The sequence below is a fragment of the Pygoscelis adeliae genome, unplaced genomic scaffold (assembly GCF_000699105.1).
Source record: "Pygoscelis adeliae isolate BGI_AS28 unplaced genomic scaffold, ASM69910v1 Scaffold582, whole genome shotgun sequence".
In the NCBI taxonomy this organism is placed as follows: Eukaryota; Metazoa; Chordata; class Aves; order Sphenisciformes; family Spheniscidae; genus Pygoscelis; species Pygoscelis adeliae.
The window spans coordinates 749,013-753,073 of record NW_008824281.1 but is presented as its reverse complement, the minus strand read 5'-3'; the positions used below and the strand labels follow the sequence as shown (position 1 = coordinate 753,073).

Here is a 4,061-nt window from a genome sequence, read left to right as displayed (position 1 = left end):
TAATGACCTGGAACAACCTAGGTAGCAGGAGGTTACACGTACCTGTCATGTCAGCCTCTGTGAGCATGTGAGATTGCCAGCCAGCAGGCAAAAGCAGCCAATTACACCATGCTCAGAAGCATTTTATTCTTTTTTCCATCTACCCAGCTTCACAAAGTGAATCCTGCTGTAAAGACCTCTACCTCCCGCTGGCATCACCTCTTGTCTGAGGAGGTAGTGTTTAAAGTGCCCTCAATATTTGCAGCGCGGCTTTTCTGCTGGCATAGTTAAAAGCCACACTGTCCTCTGCAGTGGACGGTACTGAGCCACCCAGTGCATGGGGACAGTGTGTGCCAGTGCACTGCGTGATGAGGAGGTGCTGGGGGCTTGTGGGCTCTGTTTTTACCACTGATGCAAGAGGAGTTGCTTCATCTTTATGCTTTAGTACTCCATTATTTCCGCCCCCCCCTTGTCAGGCTAGGAAATGGTTCCTGCTGGCTGCAACACACAGGTGACAGTTCTCACCTGGGATTCCTGGGCACTCCCCTTAAGTAATACTGAAAAGCAAGATTCAGTGTGTTTTTGTGTGCCTGTGTGTCCATGAACATGTATTTTGGGAGGGGATTGAGGAAGCATCCTAGCAGATGTAAACCAGCTCTCTTACCAAATGTTCTTAAATCCCTGCTTCCCTCCTCCTTTTTGCTTCTCCCCTGCTGCTCTGGCTCAAGGAGTTTTTAATATTTCCCGCTAAGATTTCATGCCTTTCTTTCATTGTGGGGACCAGGGGAGGGGAGCCAAAACTGCACTGTTAATTGCTTCCTAATAAAAGCTACCCTGAAGCAAGAGCTGAAGGAAAGCACAGGGGAGATTTCCCTTGGTTTAATGATAACTTAGCCCTGTCACAGCTCAAATGGTGCTGTTCTCCAGTGCACCAAACCCTTCCCCTTCCACTGTGCTTGCATCACCTTTCTTCTCTTCAATATATTCATCTTCGTGCCCTTCTCTGAATGCATTGTCTTCGTGGACTTGTTCCTCCTCGTTCACATCTTCACCAGCCTGCTCTGGCAGGAGGTCACCTCGCCCGTAGGTGTTCACCGCCTGCTTGCAGAAGGGACACGTCTTCTTCCCGGGCTGGGTGTGGAACCAGTTGTCAATGCAGGCACTGTGGTAAGCGTGGGAACAGGACAGGATCTTCAGGCAGTCCCCTTCCTTGTACTCTGCCATGCAGATCTCACAGGTCTCGTATTTGTCTCCTTGCTTGTTTGCGTGCAGCTTTATCTTGCAAGCCCTCTCGTACCAGCTTAAGCCAACCATAACTGAGATAGTGGCAATAACAACGTAGAATATGTCCCTGAAATCTTGCATGATGAAAGTTTCCTGCAGCATTTTAGTATTGTCTTGACAAGGACTCAAATAGTGTTTGGGTGGTAGAAGTCTGATGTATGCCCCTTTCTTGCATTGCAAAGTCCTTTGCAAGTGGAGGGAGACTGATTGTCCAGTGAAGAGTGATGGTATCTTAATCAGCTGCTGGATTTCTTTGTCATCAGCCATCATGGTAATCAGTTGTTCTGAATCCACATTGTATACAACAGCAATTTGGTATCCAGCCTGTTGGGCATGAAGGACTTTCTCAACAAAAGAGCAGTCATACCCCTGTATGAGTGCAATATACAACTCGGAGGCCTTTCTTGGTGCTGGAGGATTCTCTATTGCATGGCAAGCGTTTGGTGGTATCACCCTCATCAAATACCCTGTCAGCCCTTCTGCCGGGAGTCGTGGCCCAAAGCATGCAGGCAGGGCTTTATAAGCAATGCACTTGGAGCTGTCATTGTAAGCCACGTAACCAAAGACTTCTGCAAGGGTGGTGCTGTAGCAGGCAGCAGCAACCACAAAGTGAAGAAGTTGGAGCCGAAGATTCATGCTGAATGCAGCTGGATAGCTCTGAATACAGATTTCCAGGCTGGTCCCAAGGGAAAAGTGTAAGAGACAGAGCTGCTATCACACCCAGGCTTTATCACCATGCCATGACTTGGAACCACGGCAGGATGGAGATCAAAACCTGTTTCTGCAGGTTTTCTGTAGGTTCGAAGGTTCCCAGGATAGAACTAGTCTCTTTTGCTGCTAAGCAACACCCTTACATCATCTCTGCAGATCTGTGACATCACCCAGTGACTGTTTCCCAAGGCTGGGTCATGTAACATTACTGCCAACCTGCTTAAACTTCTTCTCCCCTTACTTTTTGGTCTGCTCCATGCACATAGCTTCTAGTTACATCTCCCTCTGGGTACTGATAGGATGCTGATTTCATTTCGCTGATGATGTGCAGGCAGGATAAATGAGCCTCCCCATCAGCTACGTGCCCACTGCAGACTGGAATGCTTCATGTTGGTGGTCAAAGCAATTCCTGGAAAATGTGGGGGGGGAATGTGGGGAAACAGCCGTTAGCCTCTGTCCGCTGCCGGGGGTGTGTGTGGTAGCTTGGATTTGTCTGGTGAACGTGCACTTTTTCCTTAAAATTGTGATCTTTGAACTGATACCAAGCCAAATAAATTGCTTAGGGTAAAAGGGGTTTTGTCATTCGAAATAAGTCAATCAGTAACTGTCAGTCAGAATGGCAGCCAGCAGAAGTTGAAAGCCCGTTTGCCTGTGTGGCCTCACTCTGCCATTACCCAAACTTCTGAGAGGGCAGATGGTCCTTCAAGGCCCCTGAGTGAGCAGCTAGATTTGCTGAAGGGGCTGATAGGGTTGGGCTCTTGCTGGGGCTGAGCTTTTTGGTCTCCTGTCCTACCACCGAGAGAGTGGGTGGTGGATGAGCTTGGGAGGGCTACCATCAACTTTTGTATTGGGGCTTTTTACCTTATTTACTTTAAAACCTCAGCTGCTGGAAATCAAGTGGCTGAAAAAAGACTTTAGCTTCTAGCTATAAAAACTGATTTAAAAATTCTGGTTATGGTGAAAAAGTGGAAAACATAAGGCACAAGTGTTGTCCCTCCCCCCTGAGTGTTTGACAGCAGAAGCTCCCATCTCTCAGGCAATTCCCAACTCATATGGTGACTGCTCGGTGCCCAGAGGAACGCCAGCCTGATGGGAATGCAATAGCTCTCCTGGTTGTCGGAACAAACTAGGTCTGAATATGCAGTGAACCCAGGTCAGTTTGGAACCACAAATCCCTAAAAACCTGTACCTTTTAACAAACAGCCCTTTCTGTTTAATGATGCACTTGAGAGCAGCCCCATGGTTTCCAGTGCAGTTGTGTTGGACCTGTAGTTAAAAAATCACTCGTGTACTAGGCAACTGATTTGTTACTAGCCCCCTTGGGCTCTGCTTGAGACAGATTTCATTGGGAAAAGAGCTACAGAAAATGTCAGCAGACAGTGTGTGTGTGCGCCAGAGACTCCCAGCAGCTGTGATTTCAAATCGATTTTATTTTCCCCTCATCTAAAGAGTTTTACTTGCAGGGAGACATTTTGATGCATTTAAAAACAAAACAAGGAAAAGGTTTTGGGAGGGGGGAGAAGCCAAATGCTTTCGAGTAGAATGAGAGATGAAGAAGAAAATGGAGGTACACTGGGAGACCTTTTTGAGGGTGCATTTTTGGCTTGGTCTTATGCTTCTTGTGATGGCATCCATCGTCCTAGTGTTCTTCAAAATCTTTGCCTCTTTACTTGCATTCAGTGCTCTATTTCTGCCTCCACATCAACGCTTTCTGTACTGCCAGTGACCCCCTGATTGCATAAGGGGTGGGTCTGTCTTTGGGGCTGGACAAGGAGCCATGTGTCTGTGTGAGCTGTGACAGATGTGGGACCCAGGAATGATCCCCTTTGTATTCTGTGTGCTGTGATCTCCTGGCTGCTCCAGCACCACCTCTTATCCTAGAATCAGCAAGGCAGGAGTGAGCAGCCATCCTGGCTTCCTCACCAAAACCCTCGGATAAAAGGAGAAATCAGGTGTTTGCAGTCTCCAACCCAGATCTCACTGACTCTTAGCAGTAACCCAGAGATTTGTGGGCAAAAGGACAAATCCTCTTCAAGAGAGGTTGGAGGGCAAGGAAGAGGGGAATGGGGTACAGAGAAGGCTCTGGG

General features: G+C 47.9%; 1 protein-coding gene across 1 annotated transcript; it reads right to left on the bottom strand.

Moving 5' to 3' along the window:
- Positions 1 to 885: 885 nt before the first annotated feature.
- On the bottom strand, positions 886 to 1,899 carry LOC103912200 (E3 ubiquitin-protein ligase RNF13-like). The gene has a single exon (XM_009318429.1). The coding sequence runs from the start codon at positions 1,897 to 1,899 to the stop codon at positions 886 to 888; it is 1,014 nt and encodes a 337-aa protein (XP_009316704.1).
- Between the last annotated feature and the right edge of the window lie 2,162 nt (positions 1,900 to 4,061).